The sequence below is a fragment of the Pistacia vera genome, unplaced genomic scaffold (genome assembly GCF_008641045.1).
Source record: "Pistacia vera cultivar Batoury unplaced genomic scaffold, PisVer_v2 Contig159, whole genome shotgun sequence".
Lineage (NCBI taxonomy): Eukaryota > Viridiplantae > Streptophyta > Magnoliopsida > Sapindales > Anacardiaceae > Pistacia > Pistacia vera.
In genome coordinates, this window is record NW_022195674.1 from 63,805 (window position 1) to 85,535 (window position 21,731).

A 21,731-nucleotide genomic window follows, 5' to 3' on the forward strand; every position below is an offset into this window, starting at 1 on the left:
ATTCGCTCCATAAAACCTTACTGAATTGACAATACATGACAAATACAACTCGTAGCATATATAAAACTTTCAAATAAAGTGTATTTAATATATCTTTAATAGATTTTAAAATCGTCGGCACAAATAAACGGACGAAATAAATTATGAAAAAAAGTACATAATATTAATTATGATGTTACGTGCAACAAACATAATAAAGGCTTAGTTTCCAAATTAAATTTTTATAGGTGTTTGATTAAAATTAAAAAAAAAAAAATATTTTTGAATTTTGGTTTTTGGTAGCTATCAAAGTAGCTCAATACGTTAAGAAAACCCAAAGTCAAGATCAAAGCATTAAAGCTAAATTATATATGTCTTATCTATAATTAATTTCAGATTTTGATTTAAAACAACCCATTAGAAAAAATAACAAGTGGGTTTCATAAATTAAATAAATAAAAATAAAAATATTTAAAGTGATTTCACTGACGATGGTGGCTGATCCGCCGGCCCTCGTGTTATTATTTCTTAAACAGTAAACGACTCCCACCCAAGGTTTGCATCAATGATTTTTTATACCTGAAAGTTTCAAAATACCACTTTTTTACCCAAATTTTATATTATATTAATATTCAAAATACACTTCACTTTCTTAATCGACGTTTGACGAGTTACAAGAAGTTAAGGTAAGAGAAGTTTTATAGAGTGGAGTCGATGGATCAAATGATAGTGATAAATTAAATATTTGTCGTCAGAATCAGTCGAAAATCAACTAAGAATAGGAAATTTTAGCCTTGCAATAGTCGGCAATTGGTTAAAAATCAAGTGTGTAAGAGAGGTTTTGTAGAGAGTAGAGTGAATGTTTAATGGTGGTGATGGAGAGAATTTTCGAGGTTGAAATCGGTTTTGGGTAGTAACAAAATATTAACTTTGGGTGGAAAAGTAGTATTTTGAAATTCTTTGGGTGAGAAGCCCTTAAGGCAAACCTTGGGTGGGAAAAAGTTGTTTGCTCTTTCTTAAATCACGAATTATTGAATTAATTAATACCTAATAACATTAATTAAGCCAAAAATTAAAGATTATTTTTTACCTAATCCTTGCATTTCATATTTTTCATAATTATTTTAATAAAATAATTAAAGTGATTAAAATAAAATAAATTAATTAAAATGGAAGGTCAAGATTAACCGAAAGGTGAGAGTAAGACAGTCATAAAACGACGGAGTTTTAAATTTAAGAGGATTTTTTTTTTTAATTTTTATTCATTAATAAATGTTGGGACTCCAGTTCACGTGAAAGATACCGGCTTACGTGCATTATAATAAATGTGTTTTATTATATCTACCATAATTATTATCTAATAATTATTCATACTAAATTAAATCAATAAAAAAACGTTATTCAAAATTATTATTTATATGTTTTATTTATGATAATATAATATGGAATTTTGAATAATGTTAAATACGTTAAATTTGTAAAATGATTTTCATATAATTTACCTTGCAAAACATTAAACTTACATGTAACGTTGATAAAACATTTATGTGTGAATTTGTAATTAATTACATTTAAAAAATTTATTTTAATTCTTCAATTATTTTAAATTCTTAAATTAAAAACAAATATATTTTTTCTCTTTTTCTTTATTAATACAATATATTCTTATCAACAAGTCAATAATTTTTTAGGTTTAACCACCTCTAGGCGGTCAGGGGGTGGCGATAGAGACTCTTGAATATTTTACTCAAAAAATCTTGAATTTTATTCTTTTCATTTACTAATAAGATAACTATTGGAGGGTTTATCTGATCATTAACTTAAGAATGGCGGTGCATTTGTTTTAATATTTTAGATATGATTTTTGAAAAAGTAAGAGTTAGGTGGTTATTACGAGGTAAGATTTAAAAATTAACAAAAACACCCCGTTAGGTTTATTAATTTACTAAACACCCCTGTAATAAAACATTGAAAATTAATAAAAACACTCTCACCCACCCATTAAATACTAGCAGCCAACCACAACCGCCGGAGGGTTGTCGGAGTCGCCATATCGATGCACGACCGATTGTATCTAGCTGGTCGTGCGCCGATATGACCTTTTCTAGCCAGATCCACAGTAGATTTGGCTGGAAAAGGCCAAATCTATGAAGGCCAGATCTAGCTGCGTTTGGTCGTCAACGATAGCCAAAGATATGGCCGTCCTTGACAACTAGCTAACCAAAGATTTGACCTTTTTCGGCCAGATCTACCGGATCAGCGATCTTATACCAGATTCTGACTACCTTCTGGCGGTGGTAGCCAAAATCTGGCAAATGTGGGTAGCTAGAGATGTTTTTATAAATTTCTAAACTTTTTTTAGAGGGGTATTTAGTTAAATTAACAAACTTAGAGGGTTTAAAATAATTAAATAAAATAGAATAAAATTTTCGGAATAGGAAAACATAGGTGTATTTTGGGTCAGATAGAGATAAGATAATGTAAAAATATTAAAACAAATACATGTACAGGGATTAGGTGAGGTGTGGGTAAACTTACCTGGACATTCCGATCATCACAAAATTGATAATAACTTTTTAGCTGTATTGATTAAGGAAAATAGCTTCAATAATATTCTTGTAATAAAATTTAAGAACTATTTTATATTTATAATACAATGTTTAATGAAATGGTTAAAAAATTGGAAACGTTATCGGACAATATCTTAATCAGAGACTGTAAGAATTATTTGGTATATAAATAATTCAACCAGTCGCTGTCACAATCCCACTCTCCTTGCACTTTACCTCACAACAAGAACAAATAAAATAAAATAAAATATATTTAATGACCTCATCCTGTGCATGCCACGTGTCCACCAAGCCTGTCCAGCTATCTCACTTCTTCATCTTCAACAAATCGCAGGCACATTACTAACACACCTCTCTCTCTCTCTCTCTCTCTTTGTGTTTCAAAACGCCATTCTCATTAACATAAAACGCACTTACGCTTTCTCTTCAACACATCAAGCAATGGGAGCCTGTGCCTCGAAGCCTCCGAAACCAAATCCCTACGCTCCTCGTGGCGTTGCTGATGACCATGCTGCCCCTCCGACGCCTCTGAAGGACGACGTATCGTCGGAGAAAAAAAGTAATTCCGTATCTTCATTCTTCCCTTTCTACACTCCCAGTCCTGCTTTCTTCCTCAAGAAGTCTCCGGCGGGGGCGACGCCGAAGGGCAACTCGACGCCCCTCCGCTTCATGCGACGGCCTTTCCCGCCGCCGTCTCCGGCGAAGCATATTCGAGCGGTGTTGAGGAGACGGCAGTCGAAGAAGACGGCGGCAGCGGCGGCGATTCCGGAGGAGGAGGAGGAGGTGGTTGAGCTGGATAAGAGGTTTGGGTTCTCGAAGGAGCTGAGGAGTAAGTTAGAGATGGGTGATGAAGTTGGGCGAGGGCATTTTGGGTATACTTGTTCTGCTAAGTATAAGAAAGGTGAATTCAAAGACCAGCAAGTCGCTGTCAAAGTCATTCCCAAATCCAAGGTCAGTTCAGTAATTTAGACAAAATATATTTTTTTACATACATTAATGTATATAAAAATATGGTTTGGTTCTTTTTAATCATGTTCTCAGGATTGATTTTCCTGTTAAATTGATAATTTGTTTTAAATTTTGTTAATTTGAGTGGGTTTTTGAAATATTCTATAAAACTTTAGAGATCAAGATGATATTAAGTGATATATAAGGTGATTTTCATAATTACAGGGAGGTTTCCTGTGAATTTCGAAATGCTGTGCTTGTATTTTAGCCAAATCGCAGGAGAGTCGGCGATTAATATTTTTTTTTTTTTTCATTTTTTAGTTTGTTGAAGAAGTAGAGTTTCTTTTATTAACTTCAGAAAAAAGTTGGCTGAACATTTTGGTTCTGAATAGGTTTATTAGAGAATATTGTGAGACATGATGGTGGTATTATTGGACATTCTTTTTAGGTGTCTGCTACATTTCTAGATGGAGCTTTCGTGTTATAAAGGTAAAGAAAAAAAATTCTTATTCTCGATGAAGAATATAAGGTGTAAATTTTAGTTCTGTACGTCTCCATGGCATGAGATTGGAATTGAGTGCAGGTGGAAAATATGACCTATCTTGTTTGTTAATTGTGTTTCTTGGTCAATGATGACTTGCAGGCCCACCCGTGTTGGATGTTTTTCTTCAATGGTTAGGACATCTTATTGGGTATATTTAGGTCTAAATCACATCATTCTTACTCTCGAAAGTGCAAGTTGTATTTCTGGAAGCTGATGGGTAGTGCATAGTATGTCAATGGGGTGGAGCTACTGCTAAATTTTGCTTGTGAATACCTTAGATTTGACAGTTTCGATCAGAGAATCAAGAAAGTCACAGAATAGTGGTTTTGAGTGGACTTAATTATTATAAATATCATGGTCTCAGATGGGGTCTTAACATGGGTCTACAAACAATGAAGGTTGCTTGCAGAAGCATTCGACTGATTTCCACCACCTAGCATATACTTATTGCCAAAACAGAGAGTCAAGTTGTTAAATTTGGTTACACACCACCGTCTGGGATATTTGGTTGAAGTGTGGGAACCCATGATTATTCTTAAGCTACTCTAGTTGATTTGAACCTTCTTCTCAAGGATAGAAACATTATCTTGATTCCTAGATTATCTTGTGCTCTAACTGAATTGGATGTGAGATGCTTTGCTAATTATTTAGATCATATATGAAGAAAGATTTTTAGTCTGAAACAGTAACCAACAATTTGATAAGTTGGAATCTTAAACTAATGTAAGTTAATATGACATATCCAAATTCACAAGAAGGATGCAGAAGTGATATAATTTTCATAAATTTTGTTTTGGTTTTGGTGCACTTTTCTGTCATGGCTGAGATAAATGTGAGACATTGTCACTTCAAATTCAGTGCTATAATAGGTCAAAATTATGACTTTTGTTTCTTATGTGCTTGAAAGTTCAAGTGTTAATATGCAATGACTAGTATCAAAACAAACTAAATTTATGTTTAGATAAACTCCAATTGGTGTTGAGGAGGTCGCAGTTCCAGTTAAGTAGATCGATATGACTGACACAAGTGTGATGGCCATTACTTGAATGTGACCTCCTGTGGACCTTTAGTTGAAAAACTTATTTTCTTATGTTTGTTTAGGTTTGGGACCTCCTTTTTTTGAACACCTATACTATTATAAGATGTATTGGGAGATCATATTCATATCAATCTTTCTTGGGCTGTTTTCCCTCTAACATGTTTTCTAATAGTGATTTATTATTTATTGCCAGATGACAACAGCTATTGCGATTGAGGATGTGAGAAGGGAGGTGAAAATATTGCAAGCCTTGACAGGACATAACAATCTAGTCAAATTCTATGAAGCATTCGAAGACACTGATAATGTCTATGTTGTTATGGAGTGAGTTTGCTTTATGCACTATTATTTAGTTTATAACTTAATATTGCAGCTGCATAGAATAATTAAAGGTGAAGCTTATATATTTTTGGCAAATTCCATGAGGACTGTTGTTTCAAGTCAAAGTTAATTGTTAATTCTACACGCAATCTTTGTCTGTCTGGAATTTTCACTCTGTGGAAAAGATTGTTACGAGTAGTTCTCACTCCTTGATTTTTAGTTTTAAAGATATCTGAAATAATTTAAATGATTAAACTTAATTGTATTCGCAGGTTATGTGAAGGAGGGGAGCTTTTGGATAGAATTCTCGCAAGGTAATGTCTCTAGTAATCAGTATTTTCAAATTATTGGAAGTTTTATCCTGCCTTTAATATTTGCATATCGTTATAGTCTCTAACTAGATATTCTATGATAAATTTATAATTGTAGGGGTGGGAAATACTCCGAAGAAGATGCAAAGGTTGTCTTGGTACAGATTCTGAATGTTGTTGCTTTTTGTCATCTCCAAGGTGTGGTGCACCGAGATCTTAAACCAGAGGTGAGCATATTTCCATATTTATCTTATTTCTAAACCATTATATGATGCTGGAAACTCGCATATATAAGCAATAATTGGCAGTAATGCTGATATAGTTGGGTTATCCAATTGACAGTTTTCCGAACTCGCAAATTGACCTAATTGAATGAACTCTTTGGCAATTTGAACACTGATGGTTCAATTTAGGCTTTTTAGTATATCCTTCTGCTTATAAATTCTATGTCTGGAAAAGGAACAGTTTCTTGTTTACTTCTGCTAGAAGCCTTGGTCATTTTCACATTAAATCCTAATGTCTGGCCTTATCACTTAGCACTGCTGTCTTTTCTTGCTATAATCAATAATTAGACCGGGCTAGAAAACTTCTGATTTCTTTGTATCTTTTCGATTTTGTAAACTAAATTCAGCCATTCTTGTATCAGAACTTTCTGTACACTACTAAGGATGAGAGCTCTCAGTTGAAAGCCATAGATTTCGGCTTATCAGATTTTGTCAGACCAGGTTTGTCTTCTTTTTGACTGAATTGCGTCTCACTAGCAAATTTGTCTCATTTAAATCTGCTTGCTTTTTGATTTCTTAATGAGCTTGTAATAATATTGTTGGTCTGTAGATGAAAGGCTTAATGATATCGTGGGAAGTGCATATTATGTGGCCCCTGAAGTTCTACATAGATCTTATGGTACAGAGGCTGATGTGTGGAGTATAGGTGTGATAGCCTATATTCTCCTCTGTGGAAGTCGTCCATTCTGGGCTCGGACCGAGTCTGGAATTTTTCGAGCAGTCTTGAAAGCTGATCCAAGTTTTGATGATGGACCATGGCCTTCATTATCTTTAGAAGCAAAAGACTTTGTCAAGCGCTTACTAAACAAAGACCCGCGGAGGCGGATGACAGCTGCTCAAGCTTTGAGTGAGTGCCTCAATTTCTCTAATCTTATCAAGTTAACCATTATCACTATCCCTAAAGTACCCATGGTCTTTTGTTTTACAGGTCATCCGTGGATCCGAAGTTACAATAATGTAAAAGTACCTCTTGATATTTCAATATTGAAACTCATGAAGGCATATATGCGGTCATCTTTTTTGCGTAAGGTTGCTTTAAAGGTGTGTTATATGCCTTAATGATGAGAAAACTTTCTTTCTTTTTATCCCCTCTGGACTCTCTGCTAGTATTAAGTATTTAAGTGTGATAGTTCATGGTACAATATTTATGCTAAGGTCAAATGAATGGTTATTATAATTTTTTTTGTTTGTTTGTATGATTTTGGTTTTTTTGGGTTCTAGGTAATTTGAGATTTGAAATTTTGGTTACTTCTAATTTCCTTGATTATCTCAGTAATCAAACTGTTTTCACATGTTTTTTTCATTGGCAAACCTAAGGCCAAGTAGACCGTGAAGACTATATTGAGTTGTTCTTTGCTTGTATTCATATGATAAGGTTATGATTTCCTGGCAATTTCTGAAATTAAGTGGTAGATAAATGATGTGTCTGCTCATTACTTTGTCCATCTCAAAACAGTTACCTATGATAAGGCTACACTCTGTTTAGCATTATATTGGTCATGAAGGAAAACAGTATATCTTGGACTGTAGGATAAATTGACTTGTAGAATATTTAAACTGTGGGACTGACAACAAATGATAAGTTCTATTCCCCAATTATGATGTATGTTAACTATGGTTAAAGTTCTAAATTATTCAAATTCTTGGTTGATGTTTGGGTTGTAGACAGAGAACTTCCATAAACCTCCATGATGGATGCCCCTTGCAGATGATAGAAATTCAAGTAGGCTTTAGATTTCGACTCTATGAGAATATTTTTATGTTCAATTTTGCACTGTAATATTGAAGTTGTTCAACACATAAGAATTTTTTTCATTTTAAAAGCTCTAATTTTTTGCTCACTTTCTAGTGAACTGTTAACCATTTTACTTTTGATCATCTGTCTTGCAGGCCTTGTCTAAGACTTTGACTATTGATGAACTTTTCTATTTGAAGCAGCAGTTTGCGCTCTTAGAGCCAAACAAAAATGGTTACATATCCTTGGAGAATATAAAGATGGTTGGTGTCTTATTTGCCTCTCAGTCTCTCTCCCTATATCAAATAGTTATTTTATGTTATTCATTCTTTACTGTTCAGGCGCTGATGAGAAATGCAACAGATACAATGAATGATTCTCGCATCCCTGATTTTCTGGCCTCAGTATGAACTCTGTCCCTATTGTTTGACTATTGGTCCAGAATTTTGATGGTTTATAGAGTTGCAGCCTTCTAAAATGCTTACTTTTTCATCTCCATTTGACAACAGCTAAATGCGCTTCAATACAGAAAGATGGAATTTGAAGAATTTTGTGCAGCTGCGTTAAATGTCCATCAGCTGGAGGCACATGATAATTGGGAACAGCATGCACGCTGCGCATATGAGCTTTTTGAGAAGGATGGGAACAGAGCTATCATTATCAATGAACTCGCTTCGGTAAGTTGGAAGTTTTTAAGATAATGGAGAATTTCAGTCTTAATGGATTGATGTCACATTTGGAAGTTATATTATGTTGCCCTTAGCTAAAGTTCTGCAAACAAATTAATTACAGTACAACTTGTAACCATCAAATTCGGCTGTTTATATACAACATTAGCCGCTTGGTTGTTTATATTGTATGCAAATTGGCACTGAGAGAGAGAGCATATTCATACACTTAACCTATTTCCTTATTCTTTCATTTCCCATTAATCGTCATGTAATCAAAACATTTCTTTCTGAAATTTGTTTCAGGAACTTGGTCTTGGCCCTTCCATTCCACTGCATACTGTTCTGAATGACTGGATAAGACACACTGATGGGAAGTTAAGCTTTCTCGGGTTTGTCAAACTGTTGCATGGCGTGTCCGGCCGAACCATAGTAAAGGCACAGTGAAGATCAAAGTTTGTGATATACATGAAGTAATTTTTGTAAGCTTTGTAGCCAAACAAAATGCACGCAATGTGAGCGTTCACACCAGCAACCGATGATTGATTCTTTCAAGCATCGGAAAGTTGCAACACTCCACTCCAGCCAGAAGGCTTCCTTCTCATTCAATTCTTTGAGAGGATTTTCAACTCTCCAGAAATTGCAGGCAGATTCAGTGTTTCAGTTTCAGGCCTCTGAAGAATTTTAGTGGCAGTACAGTGTAAAGTTGTAATTAGTTTTTCCTAGCAGGACCCTCTTTCCAAGTTTGTATGTATTAAAATTGAAAATGTAGTCCAATTGATAATGCTGTTGTATTTTCACATTTGGAAGCCATAACAGTTGAAAATCATTCTATTGTATTTAGAAGAAAAATTGTTCTCAATTTTCTAAAAACAAAAGGCTTCTCATTGAGATGTTATTGTTGTAAGAAAGGGTAAATTTTGAATTCTCTTTCATGGATCAGACTTTATTAATTCAAAGAATTAAGCATGAAATATTTTTCTTTTCAAGTTTTCACAAGTGCATAGTTTCAGGTTCGAATCTTTATCTGAGCACTCGCGATTTAAGTGGGAGACCGATACAGTGGGTTATTGAGCTAGTCTCCTCCAAAGATTAGTCGAGCAGTCACGATTTAAGTTGGGGCTTAGTGGTGGGTTATTGCACTAGTCTCTTTCGAGGATTAGTCACAATTTAAGTTAGAGGCCTGGTGAGTGGGTTATTGCACCAGTCTCTTTCAAGATTAATCAAGCTGAGTATAAACTAACCAGAAAACTTTAGTTTAAAAAAATAAAATAAAAAATTTCTTTTCATAAACTGTTATAAAAGAGTACACAAAAACTTCTTAATAGTCAAAACCCATAAAGAAAATCTTATGAAGCTCTGGTTTAAACCTCTGCTAAACCCAGAGTGTGACCAGGTCCCCAAAATGCCATTCCCAAACCTCCAAATTTACCGTTCATTCTCCAGGCTCTCCTCACCCAACGACGCCCACTTAGCAGACAAAGCCCTAACGTTCCTTAGACGTCACCCATACCAGCTAAACTCTCTATCTTCCGATTTCACCTCTGAAGCCGCATTGATTTTACTCCTAAGAACTCAGTCCGACCAAACCCTAACCCTAAACTTCCTGAAATGGGCTCAGCCCCAACCCTTCTTCACCCCCAAGTTGAAATGCCTAACCCTCCACATTTTAACCAAATTCAAGCTCTACAAATCCGCCCAAACCCTGGCCCAGAGTCTTGCTGTCAGCTTAACCAACGATGAAGGCAGTATCGTCTTTTCGTGCCTCAAAGACACGTACCACCTCTGTGATTCGAGCTCAAGCTCGGCGGTTTTTGATTTAGTGGTGAAATCTTACGCTAGTTTACACATGATCGATAAAGCTTTAAACATTGTTAATTTAGCTAAGTTAAATGGTTTTATGCCTGGTGTTTTGTCTTATAACGCAATTTTGGATTCAATAATTAGGACTAGAGGTGATAATTGGGTTAAATTTTCTGAGAAGGTGTATGATGAAATGATTAGAAGCAAAATTTCACCAAATGTGTTTACTTACAATATATTGATAAGGGGATTTTGTATGGAGGGGAATTTAGACATGGGGTTGCGGCTCTTTAGTCAAATGGAGAAGAATGAGTGTTTAGCTAATGTGGTTACTTATAATACTTTGATTGATGGATATTGTAAGCTGAGGAGGATTGATGACGCGTATAAGTTGTTGAAAACGTTGTCTTTGAAAGGTATTGAGCCGAATTTGATTTCTTATAATGTGATCATTAATGGGTTGTGTAGAGAAGGGAGGCTAAAGGAGACGAGTGAGATTTTAAAGGAGATGAGTCGGAAGGGGTTTGTTCCAGATGAGGTGACTTATAATACACTGGTGAATGGATACTGTAAGGAGGGGAACTTTCATCAAGCACTTGTTTTGCATGCGGAGATGATGAAGAATGGGTTGCGTCCAAATGTGGTTACTTATACGTCGTTGATCAATAGTATGTGTAAGGCAGGAAATCTGAATAGGGCATTGGAATTTTTTGATCAGATGCGTGTTAGAGGGCTTCATCCAAACCAAAGGACATATACAACGTTGATAGATGGGTTTTCACAGCAGGGATTCTTGAATGAAGCTTACCGCCTCCTGAATGAAATGACTGAGAATGGTTTTGTGCCTTCAATAGTGACTTATAATGCTCTTATAAATGGACATTGTATTTTGGGAAGGGTTGAAGAGGCTCTTGGAGTGATTCAGGGTATGGTTGAGAAAGGGTTGACACCAGATGTTGTAAGTTACTGTACAATTATATCTGGATTTTGTAGAAACCAGGAATGGGACAAGGCATTTGAAATGAAGCAGCAGATGGTTGAGAAGGGTGTTCCACTGGACGCCATTACTTACTCTACACTCATTCAAGGTCTGTGTGATAAAAGGAGACTGGTTGAAGCTTGCAACCTTTTCCAAGAGATGTTGAATAGTGGTCTGGCCCCTGATGAAATTACTTATACAACCTTGATCAATGCTTATTGCACAGAAGGAGATATAAGTAAGGCTTTTCATTTGCATGATGAAATGATTCAGAAGGGATTCCTTCCTGATGTTGTTACCTACAGCGTGCTTATTAATGGACTCAATAAACGGGCTCGGACAAAAGAAGCAAAGAGGCTTCTGCTCAAGTTGTTCTATGATGAATCTGTCCCAACTGATGTTACTTATAATACTCTGATAGAGAATTGTAGTAATATTGAATTTAAAAGCGTGGTGGCCCTTTTAAAGGGATTCTGTATGAAAGGTTTAATGAATGAAGCTGATCAAGTTTTTGAGTCAATGCTCCAGAGGAACCACAAGCCTAATGAAGCCGTTTACGATATTATTATTCATGGTCATAGTAGCGGCGGAAATGTACAGAAGGGATATGAACTGTACAAGGAAATGGTGCATTCTGGTTTTGTTCCTCATACTGTGACCATTATTGCTCTAGTGAAAGCTTTATTCATGGCGGCTATGAATGAGGAGTTGAGCCTAGTTGTAGGGAATACACTGAGAAGCTGTAGGCTTACTGATGCTGAACTTGCAAAAGTGCTTGTTGAAATCAACCACAAAGAAGGTAACATGGATGCAGTTCTCAATGTGCTAACTGAAATGGCCAAGGATGGCCTCCTTCCAAATAGCGGAAGAAGCACTAACCGTGGGGAATAAAGTATATGGTAGATTCTCAGATCCATCTGTTGTTCAATGATCATCACTTAAATTCCTATGAGTTCATAGAGAACATGATTAAAAATACTTAAGTAAGCTGAAATGCAGAGCTTTCTTGTTTGTCTTCAGTCATGATCGTTCATTTTTCTTGGTGATGATGCCAGAACCCTCGCAAGTTTTGTGGAGTTTCGGATTTATGACTGCATGTCCCTGCTCTTGCCAGCAATTTCCCAAAGGTATCTAAGTTAGATATTGAACATGCTTTAGTAGTGCTCAAGTTGGATATGATATAACATAAAGTAACTCTCAGATTTTATTACTTAAGTTGCCCTTATCCCTGCAACCTTTAATTAATGAAATGCATTTCTGCTTATAAACACATCTATTTACTTGTTTGTGGAGTTCTAAATTAGGGATTGAATCCTTGACCGGTTGATTGAATTTAGAGGTCCTAGGTACTGAACCCAATTTGAATTAGGGGTACTTGCAGTAGTTGGTTCTTTTATATGATTTTTGGCTTTCCCTTACGCTTTGAGTACCACAATTTTATTTGGCAGTTATACCCAGTGGTTCTTTTGCTCCTCTTTTTGTTAGACGGGGTCCCCCAGGCAACTTTAATTTCCACTCAATCTCTCTTTACATTTTCAATTCAATTTGTTTTCTTATGTAGTCTCTCTTGGTCTTTATAGGTTTTGGAGATCTGAAGAGGCATCCACCATGAGAGAAAAACAAAGATCCAGAAGAGAGAAGCTGGCAGCTGATATCCATCCGATCAAGAGGAAAAAGTGAAAAGCCAAAAGAAAAAGGCAGCCGCATATATATGCTTTACCTAAGATTTTCCTCATGATAATCAGCTCTAGAATAAGCCCAAATGACAATATGTGATGCCTTTCCCAGCGAGCTCAGCGTTCCTAGATTGTGTTGTGATGAATAAAAACATATACTTTCATGATTGTACACTTTCAAGACAATGCCATAAAAAACATATGTTTAGAATTAAGACGATCACATCTTCGATTGAGTGAGTAGGATCACAAACGGGACGCCAATGAACCTGATCGCCACTGCCAATTGACTAGCCGAGCAAACATGGATAAGCTACAACACCATCGCTTTTGATATAAAATTATACACTAAGCCTTAAATCCACCGGAGTGAGATCTGCCAAATAAATTCATTCTGCAACATCTCAATTCTTTTCCGGCGCGATAATCTGCCCTAAGATCTAAATACTGAGTTATAGGATATGAAGCGCAATGGTAAACTGATATGAAGCACAATGCTAAACACAAGGGGTTTGTGTCCTCTAAATGACCAGATCAGTACATCTACAAGACATCATTCCAAGTTGGAAATTGCTGGCTCTCTCAGCAATAATATAGCAAAGAAAGAGCAGCACAGAAGAAAATACAATAGAGAAAAAATATCAAGAAAATAAAGATGCATTGCTTAAAATGATTTTCTCATAGAAATCAGCTTTAGAGCTAGTTGAGCTGATTAAGAATCAACATAGATTTACGAAAATCAATATTTCAACTGTATTACAATAACAATAAAGAGTTTTTCCAGAAATGTGACAAATAACTTCACAAAGTGCACATATATGTTAAGCGCAACAATTCAAATGTGTGCATTTACCTTCAAAATACAAGACATCATCATGCATCATAAAGGGAGCTGATTAAGTTATGAAAATGGGCACATGACAAGACTGCTTGACGAAGAACAAAATTTGAATCAAATGTGAAAGTAGTTGCACAAACCAGGCATTTAGATTAGCTCTAACAAACATTACTAAGTCACTATGTGAAGTCAACATATCATAATATCACAGTTGATCAGTTCCATTAATTTCTTTTCAATGTATGCAGGTTTGTCAAACACAATGCACAAGTAACTTCACAGGGAAATATCATATAATCAACTATAACAAAGATAAGTGAACTAAATTTAATGAACAAGACCCGATGATAGTTGTACACAGCCACTCCCCACAATTCAAGATTCCCTAATTTTCAGAATTTCGTTTTTAGATTAGTCTGCCCCATCAATAAAGGATGGTTTTTACTACAAAACATCTATGAACTTGTCCACGAAATCTACTTCAAATACTTAGCAAGACGGGATATGACAGAACTGGAATTAATTACACAACATACTATCTTTTGATGTTATACGTGAGATGATGGTTAGACTTAAAAAAAGCATTATCATTACAAATTCAAGTACGTCCTTGATTCAATAAACGACATCTACTATCTTGTTGAAAGCCTTTGATGCAAATCGTCAGCCAATGCCTGCCTCAAGCTCTCACCAAAATAATAAAACTGTTTCTCGCTCTCAAGCACCCTTGCAGGAGACCCACTCTCGTCTGGCTCTTTCCAGGGCTCTGGCTCCGGCTCCCTCGCAATCTGACACAAATTATGCAAAACACAACAAGCAACAATAGTCTGGGGTGCATGATTAATCCCCACATTCAAATCCTGCAAAATCTTCCACCTTGCTTTCAACAACCCAATTGCCTCCACCACCACATTCCTCCCTTTCATCAACATCCCGTCAAACAAATTCTGCGCAGGCGTCCCAGCCCCATTTGGTGAAAAGGGTGTCATCAAAAAGGACAATAAAGGATAACACCAATCCCCTACAATATATGGCCTCACATGGTGACCTCTCACATTGACAGCCTTATCCCATACAATATCCCCTGAAATCAAACGATTATATAACAAACTATCCCTAAAATGTGCGCTATCATCTGTTCCACCAGACGCCTTGACACAAACATCCCAGAAAATCTTCCTATGATCAGCTACAACCTGAAGCAAAACCGAATTAAACCCATATTTACACCTATACTGATTCTGATTCCCTGGGACGTGCTTTACTTGTGCATTAGAAATCTTAACATGACTCCCATCAATAGCCCCACATATATTCGGCAGAGACGTTAATTCTTCAAAACCTTGTGTCGTTTCAATCAAACGACGCCTACTAATAGGAATTTTAATAAACTCTGGGTACAATTTCGTCGCTAAAAGACGCGTGACCATATTAGTAATTTTCGAAATCAAGTAGGGTTCAAGAGAATACCGAGAAGCTAGGGTTTTGGCAGAGAGACCGTGTGCAAGACGGGACAGAACCATCGCAACGGCGTAATCGGACGGCAGAGAGAGATTCGACGCCGCGATGTAGGGTTTTAACTTCTCAACGACGGTGGTGAATACCGGATACGACAAGCCGTATAAAGAACGCCAGTGAGCTTCGCGAAGCGGAGCCTCTAACGACCAGATGTGTTCCGTGGTGAGAGCTCGGAAGGCCGAGACGGAGTAAGCGGAGGAATCTGAGGCTGAAATGGGGTCGCCTTTGTTATCAGAGGAGGAGGCGGCGGTGCCTGATTTCCCGGCAGTTTTTTTAGCAGTGGAGAGGAAGGAGAGGAGGGAGGAGAGGGTGAAGAAGATGAGGGGGGCGGCGGAGGAAGAGGACAGGAGGGAAGTAGAGGACGTGGAAGAAGTAGAGGAGGTGGCGGAGGAGGCGGCGGCGGTGGAGGAGAGGAGAGAAGTGGTAGGGTCAAGGGAGTTGTGAAGGTGAAGGAGATTTGAGAGCATTAGCATGAAGGCTTCGTCCATGGTGCCTTTTGATTTGAAACAAAATGAACTCTTTCTATGATTTCAGGGTTAGGATTTAGTGGAAAGTGGTTGTTGCGGTGGCCGGCGAGGCATCACCGCGGGTCATGATTCAAATTTTTTTATAAAAGAGAATGAACAACCAAAGGAATCCGATTAATATATTGAGCGAAGGCGGAGGACGCTGAAGTAATTTTTCAATGTTTAATGATTAAAAATTAGGGCGAACGACATGTTCCCATCCACCCACCTAAAGTTTACCCAATGACAATTTCCCCCCCGAAAACTTTCAAAATGACAGTTTCCCATTCACGGATAAAATCTGTAAGAATAAGGATAGATCTATTAGTAAATTAACGGATTTTACTAATACATCTTAACGGTGTATGGGAAATTATCGTTTGGGCAAACTTTGGTGGGAACATATCATTCGCCCTAAAAGTTATTGTTTTTTGTATTCACCATGAAGTCCATTTTGAAAAATAAAGCCCTCTTGCTTTGATCTTGATTCTATATAATTTAGAATTTTTTGTTTATTTTATTTTTATATATTATGTCAAATATGTTTTCAAATATTAATTGTGTTTGTTTTATTATTTTAAGTTGTATTTTTGAAAAAGTTGAGTTGGTTGTTATTATGAGAATATGATTTAAAAATTACAAACACCTCCTAGGTTTGTTAATTTAGCTAAACATTCCCATAATAAAAACATTAAAAATTAACAAAAACACCCCCACCCACCCATTAAATGCCGACATCCAACCACCACCACCGGAGGGTGGCTGGGGGGTGTTTTGTTAATTTTTAATGTTTTATTGTAGGGGGTGTTTAGTTAAGTTAACAAAGCTAGGAGATTTTAAAATAATTGAATAGAATATGATTAGATTTTGAGAATAGAGAAACAAATATGTATTTTGGGTAGGATAGAGAAATAAACGCAGCCAAACATATCTGGATATCAATTTTTCAATTCTACTTTAAAATTAAAATATTTTCCAAATTTTAAATAAATAAAAAATGAATAAATATATGTTAGGTTGCTATCTTAACCATAGTAATGTTGTTTATAGATAAAATTAATTAAATAATGTTAGGTTCACAACTCTGGTAACTTATCACTTGTTAGCTCGCAAATGAGTAGATGGGATCCAGACAAGCAGACATGACCTATTTCACGAGTTAACCAATAACAAATTGTCACAGCGAGGGTTGTAGACCTAACACTACTCAAAATTAATTTTGTGGATTAGATTTATCTATCCGCTTGTGTCAGTTTTAGATAAAGGTATCCTTCTATTGAGGGTCATGAATTTAAAAAAAAAAAAAAATAGTATGTGATTTTTGTTCTTTTTGTGACAATTTTAACTAAAAAAATAGAATAGGAATGTTATATGTAATTAGTTTTTATTTTGGTCCATCCTAACAGAAATTTTTAGATCCGCTACTCTTTATATATATATATATATATATATATATATATATAACCTTTGAAAAACTTAATTAGGTAATTTATACTCCAAAGTCCAAAATAATAAAAAAATGCCTTAATTTAATTAAATCAAAATTTTAATAATGTAAACGGTTTAGTGGTGGCTTAACAAATTTAAACCGGTCCGATTCAAATTCGATTCTTCCAATTTGAAGTATTTTGAACTAAGCCCGCTCGGTTTGCCTGCTCCAACTTGGATAGAGAGGGAGAGATAAGAGATTTAGGGTTTAGAACAATTTCTTCAATAATTATCTGTCAATTTTTGTAAAATTAACAATCTTTTCTTCAAGTTCTCGCCATCAGCATCGCCAACAATCTAAGTCGGAGCCATGACTGAGGTATCTTTTACTCCCATCTTTGTTTCCAATGATGAACTCGATCATTGTTCTCTTTGTTTTTTCCCCACCATCATATGTGTTCTTCTGGCTGTTAATGTATCTCAAACTAAAAAGAAAATCGAAATTGATGCTCTGAAGTTTCTGATTTGGCGAGAGTAATTCAAATTTAGAACATCAATTGGGAAAAGACTAAGACTTTGAGGTTTATTTGATTTCCGAGAATTTATTTAGTGCTTTTGGCCTGATTAGGGGCTCACTGGTTATCTTAGACAATTATGATTCTCTTTCCTTTTATTTGATTTGATTTTTATTTATTTTGGTGTGTTTTAAGCTGTGAATGGGAGTCGAATTCACTTTGGAATCCTAGGATTCTTGTCATTGTTGCTCTTTGAGAATTTAGTTTACCTTGATGTCTACTATGAGCATTTAATTTAGGTTATATATTGTTAGATTCATCATTTCAATTACAGTTCTACTATTACACAATTAAGAGCTAGAAATGAACTTATTTGGTTCTCGTTGTTTTTTTTTTTTTTCTTTCTTTTTCTTTTTTTCAGTATTGGGTCAGCCAGGGTAATAAATGGTGCGACTTCTGCAAAATCTACATATCAAATAATCCTTCCAGCATTAGAAACCATGAGCTTGGTCAACGTCATAGGGAAAATGTTAGCAAGAAGCTTGCTGATATGAGGAAAGAGAATGCTGCCAAGGATAAGGAGCAAAAGGAAGCAGCCCGTGCTCTTGAACAGATTGAAGCAGTAAGTGGTTATTAGGAGCATTTCATTTTGATAAATTACTAGATCTACACATTTCTTTCAAAAGATGGTGGTTCTAACTTTGAACATGCATCAAGTTAAGTCAACTTTGATAGGCTTGTCTATGGATGGAAAGATTTTGTACTACTTTTAGATATGTGAGGGGCAAAATATAAAAGTTGTCTTGTTGAGTTGAACAGTTTGGCTTATTATAGTTTATTTAATCATGTTCTCAGACATTGTAAATCATGGGCTAGTTATACCACCCAAATCAACATAGTTTTCAAGAGTAGGATAACAAAGAATGTGGTAAAAACAATTTGACATTGTTTGGGAAATAGCTTGCACAAGAGTGTGGTTAGAGAACTCCTTTGAATATATAATTGTACTAAAGTAAATAAGCCTTTATTTTTATTTTCTAAGCTTGACTGTTATTTTCTTTGATCTTCAACATCTGCCAGAAAGCCAAGCGTAGCTATCAGAAGGATGTAGCTAATCTTCAGTCCAGAGATTCTAATGCCGATGCTTTAGATGATCAAGAGAGTAAGTATCTATAGTTTCACCAAGATGTTTAATTATTAGCTCTAGTACCAAGACGAGATTTGACAATATAGACTATTGTGATTATGTTTCATACATGGCAAGGACTCATGTCTTGTTTTGTAATGAAAAGGTCTGGTGATGAGGTTGTGTGATCCTAGATACCATTTGGGTGCACTGTGCACAAAAGGCTACTTTTGATTGAACTGAGCTTTCTTGCAAATAACTTGACTGTTCAAATTTGATTCACTAAGCCACTTGCTCAGGCTTGTGTATTTAGTTATAGGCTCAGTTGCTTAACAAGTCAAGCTTGAGATACACATTTGTCTTCTGTTGAGGTTCAAGAATAGTTTAGTCTGATTTCATGTGATTCCAGTGGCAATATCCCATAAATCATCAAATCACAAAGAGCTTTAAAAGTAGAAAAGTTATCATACGATTTTGTTTACTGATTTGCATTTGTAGGTTTGACTTTCACTAATAGCACAAACTTATTTGTGAGAAGCTTTTTCATTGACTAGCTTTAGGCTGGTGACTAAGCTACAGTTTTTCCAGACAGATGATTAATTTAAGCTCGGTTGGCTTTTGAAAAATCTGAGCTTGAAAAGCCCAACAATCTACTGCCATTTCTCATTTGCAATCCAGTGGTAATAATATTTTTTACTCCTCTGGTAGATTAACCATGTTAGATTACAATTACCTTATGTTTTTAGGTTGACTTCTATTACCATATAATAGGCCTGCAAAGTCCTGCTTTGCTTCATTCTGTGCAGTCAACATTTTGTAAAAGAGTCAGGCCATGAATCAAGTGGACCTTGAATCTCTTTCAGGGCTGACATCAGTTTAATCAAGTAAAATATGCTTCTGATTTAATTTTAAATCTTTCAATAAGTATGATTATATAAGTGTTTTGTGGTTATTTTTTCTCTTGATCATCTTAGTTTCAAACTGATACAGCTCACTGATGACAGAATGGGATTATGATGGCACTTCGGGCTACTACTTCAATTCCAGCAACGGCCTTTACTATGACCCAAAATCGGGCTTTTACTATTCTGATGCTATAGGTATGGGGTCATATAATTGGACTTTTGACCTCTTAAAATTGAACTTTCTGATCTGGAGCTCTTTTTATTCTTTAAGATATCCTTTCAAATTATACATTGCATTTTAAATTTACTTGTAAATAAATGAAACAGCCAAGTGGGTGACCCAGGAAGAGGCATATGCCACAGCTCAGAGTTCTGTGGATTCCAAACATAAACCCAGGATGAAAGGTCCATTACCAGCATCAGGAGCAGGACCAATTAAGGAAAATAAAGATTCTGTGAAAGGTCAAACTGGTCCTGCACCAGGGCCTGTTGTTTCTGCTTCACTAAATCCATTGAGATCTGTCAAAGGTGCTCCATCATCGGTAACTGTTGGCAAGAGAAAGAGGGAAGATAATAAGCCAAAGCAGAAAGCAAAGCCCGTAAATGCAGAAGAAGCAGCGGCACTTAAAGCTAGGGAGGCTGCAAGGAAGAGAGTCGAAAAGAGAGAGAAACCATTGCTCGGTCTGTACCAGTCTCGTTGATCCAGAACTGCGCAAGAATCCTTCATTTCTCTCATTGACAAGGGGGGGCTTGCTTGGGTGTGGTATTATTCACTTCCTATGCTTGAGAGAAACCATTTCTCTTATCATGATTTTTCTTTCGCAAATGTAATCGAATAACTGTTTGTCTGATTGGCAACTCTCTCTTAAAAATGTAATTGTTGTTTCCGTCGGGTCAGGTGAAAGTAGTGCCCCTCTTACAGTTTGTACATTACAATCTAAAGAATACTAGAACAAGCCTTATAGTTCTGGAATCATTTCAATAGCCTTCTTTCTTTCTGAAGTGCATCTTGAACATGAAACTGAAGACTATTCTTCTATGGATTCATTTTGTTCTCAGAAATAGCTTGATAGTGTCAAGGAGGCTTGTTTCTTTACACATTGAAATTAAACATTGTTAAGGCCTATGCTTATGGTGGCAGAGGCATCTCTCTTTGAGGCTTTTGAATGTGGACTGTGGAGTGTACATTGATTCTGTCAAACATTTAGAAACGGCCTTGCAATTTATGATGTCAAAATTTTCCCTAGGGATGTCAATATTCCGAGCTGCGCTTGATTTCCAAGGCCCAGACATGGCCTGGACATTGATGCAGTGGACCTAGACCCAGGTCCAGATGTAGACTCGGGAATTCTATATCTTGGATTGGGTAGTCTTTTTTTTTTTTTTTTTTTTGGTAATCGGGGTATCTAGATCAGTTTGTGTGCACATCAACTAATCTTTAAAATCTATTGAACACCCTACCAACTTAAAGAATCTAGTAAGTCATAATATGATAGATGATTCCAAGATTTGAATCGAAAAACTCAATGAAGGGAGTAAACCTTCTTAATTGTCGGACATCGGCCTAACCCCTTAAGGTTGTTGTCGGGCAGAATTTTAACATCCCTAATTTTATAGTTTATCATATGTATTTATTTTGGTATTTTTTATATATATTTTGAGGAAATATTTTTTTTCTTCTATGCTAATGCTCCTAACACAACAACTGAGGACCTCTTCTCTTCTTCACCGAACCTCCATTTATTTCTAAAGTGTTAAATATTGACTTCGTCAACGCGACGACTTTGTAAAATCAAAGATTTCGGCTGTGACTTTTAACAATAAATTTCTAAACGTGTTATATGGTAAGAGGACTTTCAGCTTTGCACGACATTTTTTTATCCAATGCAATATGAAGGTAGAAAAGTTTTTCAAAGAAATTTTATTTAATGAAAAGAAAAGAGGAAAGCAAAACCTAACCCAGAAGACATACCCCCCACATTACTTAAAATAAAAAATAAACATACACTAAATGGATACATAAAAGAACATCAGTAAG

General features: G+C 35.9%; 4 protein-coding genes across 7 annotated transcripts; 3 read left to right on the forward strand and 1 right to left on the reverse strand.

The window, feature by feature from the left end:
* Window positions 1-2,886: 2,886 nt before the first annotated feature.
* LOC116125022 (CDPK-related kinase 5-like) lies at window positions 2,887-9,369 on the forward strand. 3 transcript variants are annotated; one of them, XM_031410752.1, is made up of 11 exons: window positions 2,887-3,500; window positions 5,274-5,404; window positions 5,674-5,715; window positions 5,831-5,939; window positions 6,359-6,437; window positions 6,547-6,843; window positions 6,925-7,037; window positions 7,887-7,994; window positions 8,073-8,135; window positions 8,241-8,408; window positions 8,706-9,369. In XM_031410752.1, the coding sequence occupies exons 1-11, from the start codon at window positions 2,991-2,993 to the stop codon at window positions 8,844-8,846; spliced, it is 1,761 nt and encodes a 586-aa protein (XP_031266612.1). In that variant the 5' UTR covers window positions 2,887-2,990; the 3' UTR covers window positions 8,847-9,369. The 3 variants fall into 3 exon arrangements, with proteins under 3 accessions (XP_031266612.1, XP_031266611.1, XP_031266613.1); XM_031410753.1 differs by lacking the exon at window positions 2,887-3,500 and adding an exon at window positions 3,835-3,986; XM_031410751.1 differs by having other exon boundaries at window positions 6,547-7,037.
* Window positions 9,370-9,747: 378 nt separating this feature from the next.
* On the forward strand, window positions 9,748-12,304 carry LOC116125032 (pentatricopeptide repeat-containing protein At5g39710). 2 transcript variants are annotated; one of them, XM_031410764.1, is made up of 2 exons: window positions 9,748-12,080; window positions 12,237-12,304. In XM_031410764.1, the coding sequence occupies exon 1, from the start codon at window positions 9,751-9,753 to the stop codon at window positions 12,070-12,072; it is 2,322 nt and encodes a 773-aa protein (XP_031266624.1). In that variant the 5' UTR covers window positions 9,748-9,750; the 3' UTR covers window positions 12,073-12,080; window positions 12,237-12,304. The 2 variants fall into 2 exon arrangements, with proteins under 2 accessions (XP_031266624.1, XP_031266623.1); XM_031410763.1 differs by having other exon boundaries at window positions 12,202-12,303.
* Window positions 12,305-14,084: 1,780 nt separating this feature from the next.
* On the reverse strand, window positions 14,085-15,823 carry LOC116125041 (protein ALP1-like). Its single transcript, XM_031410773.1, has one exon. The coding sequence runs from the start codon at window positions 15,699-15,701 to the stop codon at window positions 14,328-14,330; it is 1,374 nt and encodes a 457-aa protein (XP_031266633.1). The 5' UTR covers window positions 15,702-15,823; the 3' UTR covers window positions 14,085-14,327.
* A 1,548-nt stretch (window positions 15,824-17,371) lies between these two features.
* LOC116125035 (zinc finger protein ZOP1) lies at window positions 17,372-20,740 on the forward strand. The gene is made up of 5 exons (XM_031410767.1): window positions 17,372-17,526; window positions 18,084-18,284; window positions 18,743-18,824; window positions 19,793-19,888; window positions 20,021-20,740. Exons 1-5 carry the CDS (start codon window positions 17,518-17,520, stop codon window positions 20,392-20,394), a joined length of 762 nt encoding a protein of 253 aa, XP_031266627.1. The 5' UTR covers window positions 17,372-17,517; the 3' UTR covers window positions 20,395-20,740.
* The last annotated feature ends 991 nt before the right edge of the window (window positions 20,741-21,731 follow it).

Excerpts from the sequence above, each read along its gene's own strand:
- LOC116125022 (XM_031410751.1), top strand. The coding sequence starts at position 2,991 with ATGGGAGCCTGTGCCTCGAAGCCTCCGAAACCAAATCCCTACGCTCCT. Across the intron at positions 5,940-6,358 it reads ACCGAGATCTTAAACCAGAG|AACTTTCTGTACACTACTAA; the intron begins GTGAGCATATTT and ends TTCTTGTATCAG. Across the intron at positions 8,136-8,240 it reads TCCCTGATTTTCTGGCCTCA|CTAAATGCGCTTCAATACAG; the intron begins GTATGAACTCTG and ends ATTTGACAACAG.
- LOC116125032 (XM_031410764.1), top strand. The coding sequence starts at position 9,751 with ATGAAGCTCTGGTTTAAACCTCTGCTAAACCCAGAGTGTGACCAGGTC.
- LOC116125041 (XM_031410773.1), bottom strand. The coding sequence starts at position 15,701 with ATGGACGAAGCCTTCATGCTAATGCTCTCAAATCTCCTTCACCTTCAC.
- LOC116125035 (XM_031410767.1), top strand. Across the intron at positions 18,285-18,742 it reads CTCTTGAACAGATTGAAGCA|AAAGCCAAGCGTAGCTATCA; the intron begins GTAAGTGGTTAT and ends AACATCTGCCAG. Across the intron at positions 19,889-20,020 it reads TTACTATTCTGATGCTATAG|CCAAGTGGGTGACCCAGGAA; the intron begins GTATGGGGTCAT and ends TAAATGAAACAG.